At 39.4% G+C, this 16,530-nt stretch overlaps 1 protein-coding gene across 7 annotated transcripts in view; it reads right to left on the bottom strand.

Annotated features, from left to right (window-relative positions):
- Window positions 1–16,107, bottom strand: part of ARHGEF3 (Rho guanine nucleotide exchange factor 3) — a 121,068-nt gene extending 104,961 nt beyond the window's left edge. For 3 of the 7 annotated variants that reach the window (XR_004754266.1, XR_004754267.1, XM_035338198.1), the window contains exon 1: window positions 15,725–16,107. Coding sequence is in view for 4 of the 7 variants with exons in the window: in XM_035338198.1 (XP_035194089.1) it covers window positions 15,725–16,092 (368 nt within the window). In the remaining 3 variants the exon portion in view is untranslated. Of the gene's footprint in view, window positions 1–3,769; window positions 3,867–5,284; window positions 5,343–6,706; window positions 6,831–15,719 lie in introns of those variants that run through there. The other 4 variants (XM_035338200.1, XM_035338203.1, XM_035338202.1 and 1 more) reach the window with 4 other exon arrangements.
- Window positions 16,108–16,530: the final 423 nt, after the last annotated feature.

Genomic DNA, 16,530 nt, shown 5'->3' with positions numbered 1-16,530 from the left:
CTATTATAAGTTAAAGTTAAAAAGCAAGAACCTGCTAGGTAAGTTCTAAGTAAGTTTCTTGTGTTTATCTAAAGCTGAAAAAAAAAATGGTAGTTGAAAACTCTACCTTTTGTAATCCTACAATTGACACAGTAGAAAAGCATCAGGGATTACAATGAGGTGCTGAAGTGACAAAAAAGTAACAAGTCAGCAGCCATGCTACGGAAAACTGTATTGTCTGGAATATGGAAAAGAACTCCCATTGCCAGTAGGAAAGACCAGAAGGCAGGACCCAACCACCCAAAGGCTGGAAAAAAATATGATAACTCTGTGGGATTGATTGTTGGAAGAAAGAGGGTAGACTCAATTTATATTCCTATTTACAAATGATAATTTGTTGGGTATTACAGAGAAAGGAGGAGGACAACTGGAAAGAATTTTGAGCCAAAACTTCAGTGGAAGCAAGAACATGGGAGTGACCAGAAAGTGGAAAGCACTCCCATTTGCTTCACACCTCTAACAGCAGCAGGCTGAGCAAGGCCAGGACCTCTGAGGGTCAAAGATACTCTTCTTCATCGGGAAGAAAAGCAGAACTTCCTCCCCCCTCTGCTTTCCCATGCTCCCAAAGATGAGCTACTTACCTCAATAACAATTCAGCTAAATCCATAGAAACCCACTGAAAACCAATATGAGGATGCCTAGACAGTATTTTACTGAGGTGACTATTCAATTGGGTAACAGAAGTTACACAGCTTGACATACATACACAGATGCTGAAGCAAACAGTATTTTCAAATTTGGAATGCTACTGTTATTGGAAGGCATCATTGGGCATGGGCAGACAGATACTGAAAACAAAATATTCAAATGTATTCAAGTAAATTAAAGGAACAAGTAGTACCTGTACAGATTTTGCTCACAGAGCTTGCTGCTTCTGGCATACTATCAAGAGGCTATTTTCCCTTATCTCTTCATTAGCAATTACTTGAATAGGAAATTAAGATGTAAATATTCCCCTTACGCTTCTTTCATTCAGTCTGTGATGCTTCCTTTTTTATTCTTATTTATATGTAAGTATTTATAGTTAGAACATGCAAATATAGAAGCTGATACTTCTTGAATTCAATATCCCATAGTAACTAAGTTTATCTGTTTTTTTTCAGAAACTTTTTCATCACATACCAGAAAAGACTATAACCTGATACCATTTCTAAAGAAAGCAGATAAGATTTCCAATGTCCTGTTTCTAGTCAGCAAAGTAGTTAAACTGAAGAATTCCCAATACCCGTAACCAATTTTGTGAGACTCAATTTGAGTTGTTCCTTCTTGTACTCCTTTCCAAGAACTTCAAAATTCTAGCTAGCTCATACTGTGTGACCAGTTATACTTCATCTTCTATTGTTACACTAGCCTCAATAAAAGGGCAAAGACATTTTATCAACTTTATGCTTTCAGTCAGCAAACTATACAATAAAATCCACACATCACATGTACATATAGTTACAGCACTTAAGAAACTTCACAAGATACCAAGTATCTTGGATAATTCCACCACAAATTTGGTGTACATAATCTGTGTCACTGGCCACAAGTAAAAATAAAATAAAATAAAATAAAATAAAATAAAATAAAATAAAATAAAATAATAAAAATCATTATCAGCCAATTCTTTATTTCCTTTGTTTCTAGGCATCCTGAGTATAACACCTTATGCAGAATCAAAGCCTATTACATGTATTGTAAGTCAAGTTTAAATGCTAGAAGAGATCCTCCTCAGGGCTTTTACTCTGAAGATTTTTGACTTGATTAAATAATTTAGACTGTTTGAAGAACTAGACAATGAAAAAATAATAAATGCACAATGCAGCAATGATGCAACATCATACTGCATTAGGCTGTGGAAAATAGTCTTTATTCAGCCCTAGTTCTCAAAAATCCTGTCAATACCAAGAAAAAAAAAGATTTTAGAAAATTTCAAGTCTATTCTGCATATACATACATGAAATTTTCACCATTTATTGCACCCACCATCTAGCTGCTGAGTCACAGATAGACAAGAAGTCAGTGACATCCTGCATTCAGTTATACCAGATACACATATCAGACTGCTATTCAGCTTCACAAATCAAAAGCTTAACCGAACAAAATCCACAGACTGCAAACATGAGGCCCTTTTTACGATCTTTATTTACACAGTAAGAAGCTAGCAAAAGTAAAAGTGATATTGTTGGCTGACAGATAGGCTCAAATGATTTTTATTTATTTATTAATATACAAGCCAGAGTTAGCTTCAATATATTTATCTCCTTGTAGTTCAGCACAGGCCCTGCAATTCAAACTAAGTGATAACCTGGGTTTTTATACCACTCACATGACATAATATACGACTATATTCTCCTATTTTCCACCACTTTCTTTAAGGTCAGTTAAACACATAACACACCATACTATTCATTCATTCGAGATACTTAAATACTTGATAACATAAATTGTACTCTCCAGCTATTTTAGTCAGCATTAGTAAGTATTGTTACTAAGAATTACAAAGAAATGCCATGACAAAAATAAAATTGTATTGCTCAATACCACAAGTAGGACAGAAAATTATATGAGACACAGTATGTGTCAAGTCTCCACCCCTCATTGTAGGCTTGGTAAAGAAGTCCCTAAATCTTCCACATCCCTTTTCTTCATCTGAAGACTGTTTCTAGCTTTGAGGATGTTCCAGAAATGGTAGTAGAACAGTGGGAGAAGTTTTAAAAAAATAAAACTACTGTCCAGGTATCATGACACTTCTTTGAATACCACATAAAAAAAAAAAAAAAAAAAAAAAAAAGATAAAATTTGATGTGGTAAAAATGATTTTCTGACAAGCATCCAGTAGGAAATATAACATTCATTTGCTAGTATTTATTTGCTTCATTAGCATAAAGAGCTTTTAATGATCATTTCCTAGACTAGAAAAACAGTGTAGTTTAGCTTTTTGTCCATGTAGATCTCTTTTTTTTTTTTTTCTCCTGCAGCATGAAATTGTTTGTTTTCTACATGGTAAATAAGCAACACAACAAAGCTAAACCCTAGCGAACAACAGCAAGCAAAATCAGCAGGGTCTCAATAAAGGGTCCCCACTAACACAGCTGAAATGCCTCAGTGCCTTCCCAACACCCAGTTCCCTTCATGCAAACACCAAACAAGGTGCTAAAAATCGCATGGTCAGAGACAGTTTTCACAAATAAATTGTCCTGAAATATAAGAATTTGCCTCAGCTACGACTGAATTAACTTCCACTGAACTGCATTTCTTTTTCCTGCAGTATAAAGTCTTTTTTATAACAAGTAGAAACTATTGACTTTTTAATGTCTCCTAAAGCACAAATCTCATGAAACCACAAGCCTGACTTCTCAACTGCACAGCACTTTGAAGGTTACTAGTAATAGCACAGCACAAGCATAGCAACAGCATTGAGAGATTAAGACATTTGCCATATGTGAAAGATTCCATGAGTACAACTGGTGCACTGTTGAAGTGAACAGGAGTTTTTCCATTTCCCATCCCCCATGACACTACAGCCCCCATGGTCAACCGCTAAAAACTCAAAAACACAATAAAAACTTCCTTTCTCATTTTCATATTTAAATAATGCAAAATTAATGTAAATACTTCCAATATAAATAACTCTTGTACTTCTTTTTTTTAAAAAAACAAAAACAAAAACAAACAAACAAAAACTAAGTCTCTCAATATAGCTGTCTACTAACCTCACAGAAAATTAGAAGTAAAACTTCCTTACCAAACTTTTTCTTTTTCCATTCCTCCTCTGGCACATTGGTTTATTATGGCAGGACTATTCATGGTAAGTGCTGAGCTTTCAGAATTCATCCTTTTTTCTACAAAGGAACGACAGCAACAACAAAAACATGAAGACCATAATATAAGAGAAATATAAGTGTTTACTAATTCACTAGAAAACCCACATTTTAGGATAAGCACTTTTAAGACCAAATACAGTACATTTTACTCACTTAAGTAAATCTCCTAAATCAATGGGATTAATTGGATAAATACACTGAGAAGGATTTGGCAGTTTTGTGGACTTGCTAGCTGTGCCAAACTCAACACTGATGGTCTTTTGTTTATTTTTCTGAATAGGTGCCAGAAGTGTTGATGTCAGCAAGCCCCTATCCAGGGCTATGCATAGTGTCAGTTATGTTAATTCAGAGCAGCAGTCAGGGCTGGTGTTGCGGTGGAAGGATCCATACACCACTAGAGAGAAAATTTGGATTTCTGATATTTAAAGATCTTTTCAGCATATTTAATAATTTACCATCTATATTCTAGTAATTTAAGATCATACTTCACTGACTTGCAGAAAAACACAATTCACTCATGGCTGAAGTCATTCTCACAAACAGCACAGACAGTGCAATCCTGGCAATAGCAATCCCCAAGCTATAGAGCTTCTAAAAGGTCTTTATGGCCAAACATGCTTCCAGCAAATGACTCGCATGATAAGAACAAACCAGATCTCTAGATAGGGCAAGTTAATTTCACATTGAAACACTGCTAACATGAAATGTCTTACACCTTTTTTTAAAAAATACAAAAAAAAAATCAAAAGCAAATTAGGAATCTCAAGATCAGGAAGATTGATTTCACACCTGTTTTCTATTACAATCAACCCGAAAACTCAATGCATTACCAGAGAACAGGCCCACCTATATACTAATCTACTAGAACATAACCAGAAAAGAGGCTATGCTTGCTAAGATAATAACCCCTCACTTTTTGCAGGAAGGTATAGAAAAACATTGAGGAGCTGTTTAAAGCTTTGCAGAACCAGGGTCATGGTCAGCCCTGAGAGCCATGGGCAGCAATTGGAGCTGACTGCAAGGCCTGCAGCCTGTCACTGGTGGGCAGGTGAGGCCCAGCTTCACAAAACAACTCCTGTAAAGAGAATGGCAACCTTGGATCCAAAATCATGGCCAAGCAGGGCTGTATAAGTAGCCGTAGCAAGCATGTTTCTCAGAAAGAGGTCCCAGAAAGCAGCAATGTAAATTCAGCCCCGAAAGGACTCAATGTCCTCTTTTTACCTCCCGTTCGCAGTCAGCAGATCAGGCAGCACTGCCACTCTGGGAAACAACAAATGGACTTAGGAGACAACAGCTCCAGTTTGCATTTTTTACATCCCTTGTACTAGAAAGGGATATAAATTCTGCTCAGGCTGTTTCTGAGCAAATCTGTTTCCTGAGATCTTGTTTCAAAGATCAGAAAACTATTCTGAAGGAGAAGACAATGAAAGCCTTGCCTCTGTGAGGGCAAGAACAGAGCTTGGTAGCCACTGGCTTCATCTTGGATCAGTGCCTGACCTCAAATTCACTCCTTATTCTGCAGTTGGATCACTAAGATAAACTCAAAAAAAAATAAATAAATAATCAGAAATCTAATAATTCTAGAAGTGGCTCAGCAGCAGGCGTTGAATATTAAACTATTACTTGCCTCTTCAGTGTGCAGTAATGCAGGAGAAGGGGAGATGTTCTTACAGATATTTTGAAGGAACAGTGAAGGAGTCCAGACATCTTCTGCAAAGTCCCCTATTTTCAGGGAGCAATTTCCCAACAAGGCAAATTACAGCCAATTTCTGCTCTACCTTGGGAAAGCCCAGATGTTTCAATGATCACAGCAGTTGCACAAGCAAGGGTTTTACCTCCTCTTACAGTCACTCAAACTACTAGGATTGAAGGTTGAAAGGAAAGTTAAAAGTAGCCTATTAATTCACAAAGTTGCAACCCAAAAGAATGAAGTTACAAAACCACAAGGTTGCCATTCCAGAAGGAAACAATAAATAAGTCTGTTTGCTTATGAACTAGTACTGTACTATTATAGTACAGATTGTTTAATCGATGACTAAAAAAGTAGTCATCACTCCCCTCCCCACCCAAAGAAACACTGAAGAAAACACTCCAGACAGAATTGCACTGAGATTCCCATGCTGAAACTAGAGCAACAGCAGAGGACAGAAAAAATGATACCAGTTACCATGTCCTCTGAACAACTGATAATAAGGGCTGATGCTTACATAACATAAAATAAATAACACATGGCATAAACCCAGTTTCTGTTCTCTTACGTTCCACAAAGAAAATGAGCTGAAGTAATATAGAGCGGAATATTATCTTGTTAAACTGCTCAACTGTCTCACATTCCCAGTCTAGTCTCTGAAATTGTCACTGATGTCACTAACAATTGTCACTTCACATCCACAGCCTCGGGATCTTACAAAAATCTGCTTCTGATGTTTTCTGTAACATATACCACCTCCAGAGAGATACCTATATGCTGTATAAAACTTTCTGGCTTTCTGACAAACTGAATACCTCGAGTCATACACAGCTCCTGCTCTTACAGCCTCCACCACTCAGTTTCCAGTAGTAGGATAGGTTGGCCAAGTCACACAACTAAGTGCTACCCAAATGTGCTCCTCGCTTAAACACACAGAGGAGGTGGGTGTAGCAGCCAGCCCACACAGCAGCAGTCAAACATCCTTCCTCAGTTGGCACTAACAGAAGTGGGGATGGGAACCTCCAGTATGCCTGGTCCTCTCCCAGCCCTGCGCTGCAGCAGCACCCTTCTGCAAGATGGGAGCAGGTACCACAAAGCATCCCTTCAACTTCCCACCCACACCAAAGAACAAGCAATGCTCCTGCAATGCCCACCATGTAATCCCTGCCTGCTGTAGCACAAACTCCCAGCATCTTGAATGACTTGTGTCTGTTCAGCTTTCCAATCCTACCCTCCTGGGATGGAAAGGCTTCTCACAGCCTTGGGATCAGGCAGTTGCTCACGCAACTGCCTGATCCCGCAACTGGTGGCAACCAGTGCATGACATCCATCACTCCCACTCCTGAGGCTGGCCAGCAGTGAGTCAGACAAGTTTCTGGAAAACCACCAGGGATACTCCAGTCAGCCTATTCCTAATGACAGGTTTATGCAGGTCCTAGTTTGCTCTCTACCAGGACAGACAAGTAATTAAACAGCTGATACCCACATCGCTGACAAGTTTTATGGCCTTGTCAAAATACCAGAAGATCCTTAGGTTCTAAATGACAAATGGAAAATTGGTATCTATCTACAATTTCCAAGGCCTTGGATATCAAATACCACCACTACATCTCTTACTTGGAAGTCATTTCTATGAAAAATTCTCAGCCTGCAGATTCTATCCCAACTCACTGTTGTGCCATAAACAGTTCTTCAGCTCTTCCTTCAGAATAAATAATTATTTCTAAAATAAAAACTATCTTTTCTATTTTAGGATGGAGAGGGAGATACATTCTATCAAGCACTAAGAATATCTAAAGTGAACCAATCAAAATTAAAGATAAAACTGGCAAAATAAAATTTTGTTTGGAATATGCTGGTTTATTTTTCAGCCAGTGTATTAAAACTATGTCCAGGAACAAACATCCAGTAACAGCAACATCTTAAAAAATTAAACACAACTCAAGAAACAAAGGAACAAATTTCAGGAAAAAATAAAATATAGACTATTCACAGGTGCTTTGTTTTATATCACCATTCATCTCTTGTTTGGACTTGAACTTTATGACATAGGCACTATACATGATGAAACTTGAAGGAGAAAAATAAATCTAACATCTTTCCTCTTAATAACTTGAAGGCAGATGCCAAGGCAAGTCAGTAAATATCAGCTTAAGAGACTGCTTAAAACATATTCTGTTCCTTATCCTCTGTTTGCATACTGAGCCTTGACTGTTCTAGATAAGATGCACGCACTCGAATTAGGTGTTACCCTAGAGATCATGCTCTGCTTTCACAGGACAAAGTGGGCAAAAAGTTGTTCCAGGACAAAAACATCGGAAAACAATGTTGAAGACTTTATTTATAGTGGCTATGATTAACACTACTGTCACTATCTTTCTGTGGCAACAGCCTTGAAGAAACATCCATGCTGCTTTTGAAGAAACACCAGAAATTTTAGCATAGCTACTCTTCTGTGACTATGCCAGGCTACCAGAAGGAAGCATGCACCCACAAATTCTCTTAAGAGCTATGTCCACAAAAAAAAAAAAAAAAAAAAAAAAAAAAAGCATTTGTCTTTCATTTAAAACACCAGCTTTGAAGGTCTGATGCATTTGCAGTCCATCTGCCTCATAGTAGATTCTTATGACCCATAATTGCAGAGAAAAGCTTAGTAGCGGTGAGCCATTGGCTCAAGAACTGAAAAAGTATTATATTTAAATATATTTTTACATTTATTTTTAGATTTTATTCTGGAAGCTTTGTATTTTCCTTATAAAGCCAAACAAGGATCTAGTACAGCACAACACTCAAGCCTCCAGACACCTCCACAGATCACCTTTTCAGGACCATTTGAAAAGAAAAGATTAAAAGATTCAAAAAAGGAATTGAAACCCCCTCACTCCATGGGCTCAAAGCAACCTGTAATTTCTATCTAGCAAAATGAGGAAAATATCAGCCATTCTTTCTAATCCCATCCCCCTACACAAAGACCATTTTCTTTTTTTTTGCTTTTGTTACAAAGTATATCTGTGACCACCACCAAAAGTCTTTTTTTTTTTTGTCTTTCCCTTCATTCCCTACTTGTATCTCTGGACAAGTAAGATACTACAGAAGTGGTAGTTAAAAATTAAAGTATCATTCAACTGCTATTCACAACAGTTAAACTAATCAAAGTATTCCGATAAAACATGTTCCCACAGCTCTTCACCAAAATACTTTGCATTGTTGACATTGTATCTTGTAATAGTTGGTAGAGAAAAACTCTGAAGAAAGTTTTACTGATAACTAAGACTTCTCAGTGCAGAAACAGTAATTATTCCTTTTAATGAAAAAGGCAACAGTAAAAACACCACAGTAATATGTGTATACCAAAGAAACGTCAGGAGTGTTACACACCATCACTCTCTCAAGCAGGAGCCTCTATACTCACAAAGCCCGAACAAGAGATTACTAATTAGCAAGCATGTATCATAGCATTTTTAATTTTAAAGAGCTGATGTTCCAATTCCTTACAAGCTGCCCACAAGTCTAATTTCCAGTAACAAGCACATTTACTCTTGCATTGTTTTCTGCGAAGTCACATTTCCAGGCACATATTATCATATCTTGATAGCACTCAGCTGCTATCCAGATCCAGGAGGCTGCCTTAGGCAAATAGCTTGTTGAAGAGCAAAATTAAACTTTAAAATGAACTTCAATGTTTAACTGCTTAACAACAAGAACCAAAACAATCTTTTATCCAAATTGTTTTTCTGATGTTCTCAGGTACTGCAATTGCCAAACATCTTTCTACCACTAACCTGTACTTCAATAAAATCAGTGAGAACTCAAGAAGCACTTAAAGAATATTTCTCCTGATTACAACTCCAAGTAGCAGGCAGTGCTGAGAATCTTCACATTGCATTACCACTTCAGGCCAAGCCTGGCATACCATAGAGTTTCTTTAACACACACTGTGATTATTTCAAGTAAATTTTGACCTCAATGAACGCATTGTATTTCAATACTTATCATATTTAAGTCATTCAAAAATGCACGTGATGCACTGAATAATGAGGTTTTGGAGGTCCTTTTTAAACACATATTTTTGAAAAGGTTTTTATTACTCTCCTTGAGACATCTCATTAAATAGCGTTCTCTTCAGAAGAGCAGATAAGTTTTTATCTAAGTACTTTATATAAGTGCTTTAAACAAGCATATGTATACATGGAAGATTAAAATATGTGGTGGAAGTAGTTCAGAGAACTAAATGCATGGCATTTCACTCCATAATTGGTGATTCCATCAGAATTCTCCAAAATCATAGAAGAGAAGTTTTAACATAATATCCTTACTCTTTGACTCACAGCAAGTATGAAGCTTGGCTCCTTCACCCTTACATACCCACCTGCTATAGGCATGGAGATGGTCTATCCAGTCTTACACAAAAGGTAATGTTTACTTTGGAAATAGCATAAATGTTATATTTATTCTCAGCACAAAGTAGATGAAAGGTAAAAGACAACAGTCATGCAAATACAAGTTCATATCAGGCTGAAGCCAGAGCACTGACATGGAATAGAGCTCTATGCTGGAGAAATATAACCTTCTGTGAGACTGTGTTCTCTAGCCTTTTATTTTACCAAGGTTTAGCTCTTTTCCCCAAAACAAGCCAACAGAAAAGAAAAACAACCAATTATGTTACAAATCATCTCCAATCACCTTCAAGGAAAGCATGTGGAGAAATTTACCGTAATTCAGACTACCAGTTTAATTTATTCTGCATATCAGCAGATTTTGTAACAGTGTCTTTCAGTGGGATAAAGAACAGAAGAGCAATGACTCACCTGCACTGCCTGATCTGCAAAGCTATCAGGAGCTTTGAGTCTTTTAGTGGTTTCAATTGAGAAATTTTAGCAGCATGGGGGGAAAGAGGGAACGTTTGGGGCTCTGTTGTCATTTCTAGGGATGGTAGCTGATTGCTGTATCAATAAAGAAAAGGAATTATTTATTGTTCCCGTGCTTAGTGTCTTAGTAACACACAGCCGAACCTCTCTTATATAATTAGAAAAAAGCTAACATTAGGAAATGCTAGCAAATACTTGAGCAGAACATTTTACATAGAGTGTTTAAAATGCAGAAGGTACACACAAAGTTAAAAGTACTGTTTAGAAGAATACACAAAACACTAAGTTCTGTATTCTAGTCAACTAACATATCAAGGAATTACATGTCACTGATATGTAACACTAATTACTTATGTCATTCTGAGATAAACCTGTTTTTCTCTGGACCAAAAGATCCAGATGTTCTTAATATTTCAAGTACCTGGCTTCAGCACCAGACAGTAAACAAAACAACCTATCCATCCCATCAGCGTGCAAGAATAATTCTCCAGTGCTAACCATTTTAGTGCTTCACATTTATCCCCTCTCCAAGTTTTTATTTCTTTTCAATAAAGCAAACAAACAAAACAACACAGTAATCATAATCCAGCTTCTACTGCAGATTTATTGCTAGCCTTTAGCCAGTTTACAAAGAAAAAGGGGCAAAAAGTTGCACTAATTTTATTCATACAGTCTGATTTCAAATACAAATCCAACTACTTTTATGCTAAACATACTGCTTTGTGTTTTGCAGTTGACACTATGAAACAAAACAATGTTGAAAAGTTCTTTCCAAAGATTAGGAGTATTTATGTTCCCAATTGAGTGACTCATACAGCTAGCAATTTCTGAGATTAATTTAACTCTATCCATCTCAAACTTCTGAATTTGAAAGCAAGCACTGTGCAAAGCTAAACAAATTTCAGGGACAATTTCTTTTTTTTTTTTTTTTTAAGTTTTCTGAAATTTGCATTTAAGTAAAATATTTTTCATGCTAATTAGAGGCTCAAAAAAAAAAAAGAAAAAAAATCAGTATGTAATAGTCTAATATAAAAGTAATGCAACTGCTGCTACACTTTTTCACATTCTTCTCTTCCTTTCAGTATATTTCAGCTTCCCTCAATTAAAAATAATAATAATAATAATTAAAAAAAAAAAAAAACATTGAAAATAAATGAAAACTAGGAAAATTCTACAACAGCTGATATAAGCACAACCCATTTTCCCCTTTATCAAAACTATCATTGCCAGGGAACTGTAGCAGTTTCAAAAATCTATCTGCCTGGAATGGGCATCAGATTTTCTCCTTTACATTAAAATTATCATCCGTTCAGCCTATTATCTTAATAATCATGGTTATTTAATTCAAAATTACTGCACAGTTTCGTCATTGAAGTTTGTCATGTTGTTTCTGCATTTATTTTTCCTGACTACTTAACAGACTTGAATGGCCAACAGAAGCTGTATTGTTCTAAAATTACCTTCTCAGTCTTAGAAGCTTTTAATCTGCAATTGCTAAGCACACCTGGAATCCAAACCTACGTGGGAGACCTTGAAAGATTCTCTCTTCAAACAGCAATCAACTTGTTTGAAATAATTTGTTCTAGGATATTCATTATTTATCTGTGGAGCATCAACAAAAAGCTAATTTTGACAGTAACTATTTTGGTAGGTGAAGTATTTCAAGGTTCATATTCAGACAAGAACCTTGCCATCTACAAGGTGATACCAGGTTTAGGATACAGCCATCAGAGGCTGTATCACACAAACATAGTGGCTTTTGGTGCTGGACTGCAATTCATGTATGCCTCTTACCTCTCCCAGCTACTAATCTGGATTCATCAGTTAAGGCCATGTACTAGAAAAAACTGTCAGCAACCCCCAAAACACACACTGTCCAAATAGTTGAGCTTTGCCATCCTGTCCAAAACAAAGGTGAGAGTCAAGACAGAACCTTCTGGGAGAACACTACCCGGACACACTGTAATATTTAAAATTAAATAAATAGGATTCCTGATACAGTGCAGATAGTGCAATGGGCATACTCTTCTCCTAGTTATAATCCTAAAAAATTATCTCAGAAGACTGCAGAAGTGTTTAAAATAAATAGAAGTATAGCTTTCATTAGTTTAACAAGTAAAATGTTTGAGAGCTGATACCAGCACAGCAGCTGTTCTTGCTCTACAGAAACCACACAAGATAATGCCTGCTAACTTTCCAAGTTTATGCAAGCCTCTGTGGTATAAAAGCCAGTAAACCTTTTTGAATACAAGTTGTACCACACACTGATTACACCTGCAGTGTGACAAGGAGAACTGCAACACTGTGAGGATAGTTAATCCTAGGTAGAAAGCAAAATCAGTAACAGTATAGGGCACCTTTCCATTCACATAAAGTTACTATTTCTGTTTGTATATGTAATAGTTTGACATGAAAAGCCAAAACAATACAAAAACAAACAAACAAAAAACACTCTTTTACTTGAAAGAACATAAAGCTTCTGCTTCTTGTCCAATTTAAACAGATTTTTGGGAAGAGGCAGCTGGATGTCACTACTGGCCGTGACTTTAAGTACCCCTCCCAGCAGTGGCCTGTATGGGACACAAAGCACCTTGAAGCAGCTCAAAGACCTCTGGTAGCATGCTTATTCAGCTTTGGAATCCTTAGGCTACTCATCAAGCATGTGATAAATAAATATGCATGTACCTGTGTTTAGATATTAACAGTCTGATCCACCAGCATGCTAACTGCTTGTTTTCATTGCTGGGTCCCATACAGGGTTGAACACCTGCAAGCTGATCTCTGCTAACATTTCCATAATTGTCAGCAAATCGCTTCATGTTCAACCCTGGTTGATGGTAGATGGGAAAACATTTTTTGCTTGCTTTTACACCCTCTGTGTTAAATTTTGGGGTTGAAGCTGCCACAGCTCCATGCTATATAGCTATTTATTTCAGAACAGCAGCTATTGTAATCCATAAAAAAGCATGGTGTTTGTCTACCATAGGTTACTGCAGTATCTTTAGTAAGTCCTTTATTTCCAGTTACTTACCTACTACACTACAGTAGTTCTACATGCTTTCAGAGATTTGTGCAAGACCACAGCCACTTGTTTACTTCAAATATCATACGACTTGGACAACACACCCTTACAAGCTGAGAGGCACAGTTGAGTAAAGAATCAAAGGGACTTACAGGACATAGAAAATATTAGATATATGGAGATAACATTTTCCTAGTGAATAAGTATAAATGCAAACACCAAATTTTCAAGACTTTTCTTTGTACATCAAGCTCATGTATTTTCATGTTTCTACCTTTTATTTCAATGTAGTGCTGCTCTGCTCAGGCTTTTGCAAGTTAAGTACTTGAATACCTTCTAAAAGTACACAACCTACCTACAAAACCTAGGTAACCTTGCAATGCTTAAAATACTGAAGACATACGAATGATACTCCAGCATACACAGAATTTAAGGGATTAGGTTAATTGTATTTAACATCTAAAGCAACAGATTTAACAGATAAAATGTTAAATGAGAAAATACTTCTCCCATATCAATATTAAGAATTACAGACAAACTCCTGAACAGGAGCATGTATTGCTCACTTCAATTCCAAACAGGAAAACAAAACAGATTTTTATTTAAGGACACATGGTCTGACTGGGCACTTGCTGGAAACAAGTCCACACAATACACCTCCAGATCGTGCACACAGAAGACTCCCACAGCTTGGAATCTCTCCAGAACAACTGTCCCAGGAAGAAGAAGTGCAGTATTCAAAGCAGAGGAGAGGTCCAAGAAACATGCAGGGAATGATACTGAATGTTACAGTGTCTCTGTGGGTCACAAGGCCCTGTCACACTACTAACAGATTGGCATGATTATGACAGGAAATTAAAAGGGATTGCTGTTCAAAACAGTATTTTGTTTATTAAAATTGGGTAATAAATATTTACTGAACAGCTATGAAGTCATATGAATTAACATTTTAGACAGAAAAGCTAAATCCACAACACGTTGAGCCAAAGATAATCCTGTGCACTCCCTCACTTCACGTACCCTGGGGCAGCTGCTTCAAATTCTGCAGCAAATGCCTTAACTCCATTTGTTTCCAAACCCCATGGCTTCTCCTGCATTAAATTCAAGTTCTGTACAAATACAGCGTCCATCTCACAACTTGTTGCACTCGTCAGACTTCTGTACGCACTGTAGAAATGGGTATTTAACTGAATTCATCCTGTAACAAGCGGTTAGGGATGGAGGAGTTTTCTCCACCCTTTCACTAGAAAGAAGCATGACATACGATATACTAAAAGACAAGATTATATTTAAATCAGATCAGTGTATGTATGCAAACACTGACAAGACAAACACTGACAATTCAACGTATTCACCAGCATTTACACACGTGTGCAGGATCTAAGAGCTATGAAGAAAAATAAATGGATCAGTTAGCAGAACTAGATTTCTCCTGAGAACATAACAGGTTCCTTGGGGAACCACATGCTCCGGTCAGCAGGACAGGTAAAACGTGAGCACTGACACGAGAGGCGGCCAGGAACCACTTCAGGGCATTATCACCAACACAGCCCTCCAAGCCCTCCTCTGTCCCCCCTCAACTAGGTACCCGTGTCCTCTCAGAGGATGCTGCCCCCCTCGCCACATATCCCAAATCTCCCGTGGCCGCAGGTAAGGGCGCTCGGTGCCGGTTTTTCCCCCATTCTGCCGCCCACGGACCCCGACCACCACCTCCTGCTGAGCTGGGCTGATGGCTGGGCTGGAAACCGACGAGGAGCGGAGCCCCCTGCTAGGGGCCGGGGCCGAGAGCCGAGGGAATGATTCGCTTGTAACAGCAGCTGCACTTCTCAAAGGAGGAGAGGCACCTGGGACTCTGCCCCTTCCTCCTGGGAGCTTTCCTTTTGGACTGACACTCGTGTAACCGGCCCTAAACGAGTAAAAAAACCTTTGAAGTCCGGCTAAAACGGCTGCTGAGCCCCGGGAGGAAGCGGCCCGAGCGCCCGCCGCCTCCAACGGCCGCTGGCGCCCCTCACCCCGCTGCCTCACGGGGCTCTGGGCGGCCGCGGGTCCCTCAGGTCCCGCCCGCCCCAGCCTGCTGGTGAGGGACCCCCTCGTCTCCCTCTCCCCGGGGGACTACCAAGAGCAGCAGCGAGGAGGCCATGAGGAGATTGAGGAGGCGGCGAAGCGCGCCGGTCCCCCCACGGGCACAACGCAACCTCTGTGACCAGCCCCAGAGCCCTAACAGGCAGCAGCCGCCTCCCCACCCGGCCCCAAGCAGAGCGCGGACACACGGGGCCAGCACCGCACCGCACCTCACCGGGCAGGCACCCTTGGGCTCCTCCTTGGCTCCCGGAGCTGCTTGACCCGGTGGCAGCCCCGGCTGGCGGGCGGCAACAGGGGGCGCCGGCGGCTGTCAGGGAGGAGACACCAGAGCCCCCCGGAGCTCGGCTCGGCTCCGCTCACCGCCTTCCCCCCGGCCCAGCCGCTTCTGGTTTGTGCACCCTTCCCTTCCGCTCCTCCCCGCCACGCCGCCTCAGCAGCCGCCTCGGCCCGGGGCTTCCACCCCCTCAGCCCTCCGCCGCCTGCCGGGCCGGGTCCTGGGGCAGGCCCGAGGGACGCTGCTGGGCCGGGTCTGGGAGCGCGGCATCCACCGCCCTCTCGGTGCTCTGAATGCTCCGGGAGCATATCGACCAAAAAAGGCGAGCTGGAGCAGCTCCGCGCCGAGAACCGCCGGCAATTGACCGGGATTAGGTCCCGGTAGCCTTGGAGACACCTAATTTGCAGATGTAAACGGGGGAGTCTGATTCGGAGGAAAGAAGGAGTATCAAATAAAATATACTAGAAGTCCCTACCGATCCCAAAATAGAATAAGAATGCATCTAAAGATAGAAACAATCAGGTAATGATCAGTTTACATCAGGGACTACCTTTCTGCTCTGTGTTTCTACTCTGCCTGGTAAAGTTGATTTGAATGATAAGACTCTATAGGCACTACTTCAGTATAACAGTAAATAATAAATAGCGACAATTACATAACTTAGTTGCACCAGGGGAGGTTTAGTTTGGAAATGAGGAGACATTTCTTCCCAGAAAGAGCAGTCAGGCATTGGGGTGGGTTGCCCA

The sequence above is a fragment of the Oxyura jamaicensis genome, chromosome 12 (assembly GCF_011077185.1).
Source record: "Oxyura jamaicensis isolate SHBP4307 breed ruddy duck chromosome 12, BPBGC_Ojam_1.0, whole genome shotgun sequence".
Lineage (NCBI taxonomy): Eukaryota > Metazoa > Chordata > Aves > Anseriformes > Anatidae > Oxyura > Oxyura jamaicensis.
This window is presented reverse-complemented; position numbering and strand designations above follow the sequence as displayed.